The sequence below is a fragment of the Stereum hirsutum genome (genome assembly GCF_000264905.1).
Source record: "Stereum hirsutum FP-91666 SS1 unplaced genomic scaffold STEHIscaffold_108, whole genome shotgun sequence".
Taxonomy (NCBI): domain Eukaryota; kingdom Fungi; phylum Basidiomycota; class Agaricomycetes; order Russulales; family Stereaceae; genus Stereum; species Stereum hirsutum.
Window position 1 is genome coordinate 2,249 of NW_006763238.1, and position 455 is coordinate 2,703.

The 455-nt window shown below is 49.9% G+C and overlaps 1 protein-coding gene across 1 annotated transcript; it reads right to left on the reverse strand.

Annotated features, from left to right (window-relative positions):
• Positions 1-208: 208 nt before the first annotated feature.
• On the reverse strand, positions 209-445 carry STEHIDRAFT_164142 (uncharacterized protein; the record flags this gene model as incomplete). Its single annotated transcript, XM_007311867.1, has 1 exon — positions 209-445. A coding segment is annotated over one exon (237 nt), but the record flags the coding sequence as incomplete, so codon positions are not given.
• Between the last annotated feature and the right edge of the window lie 10 nt (positions 446-455).

Below are 455 nucleotides of genomic sequence, written 5' to 3' on the forward strand. Positions count from 1 at the left end.
TAACCGAGCGCTCCAAGCCAATGATAATGAAAGAGCATGTATATTCAAAGCCATCAAAACAATCGATAAAAGAGGCACGGTGTACGAGAGCATGGGGCAAATAAAATGACAACGAGAGAATTCGAGGAGATGAAAGCATACAAACACGATATTACACAACGAAAATGAGCGATGTCCATACAGAGTTCCGGGGGTGAAAATTCTGCATCTAAGTTGCCCTCGGCTCTGGAATCTTGACCATGTTCTGAGCACCAGCCAGCCAGGTAGCGCCAAAATATTTCTTGAATGGCCAACTCTGGGTTACAGACAGAGGGCCCCAGGCCTCGTCCTCTTTGCACTTCCAGAACTGCTTGGGAGTCTCCTCAGGCCCCGCGATGGCAATGACGGAGATATGGTCCGGAATTTTCGCTTCCTCCTCGGCGGATAGTGGGACCAGAGGCTCGTAGTCTCCGTGC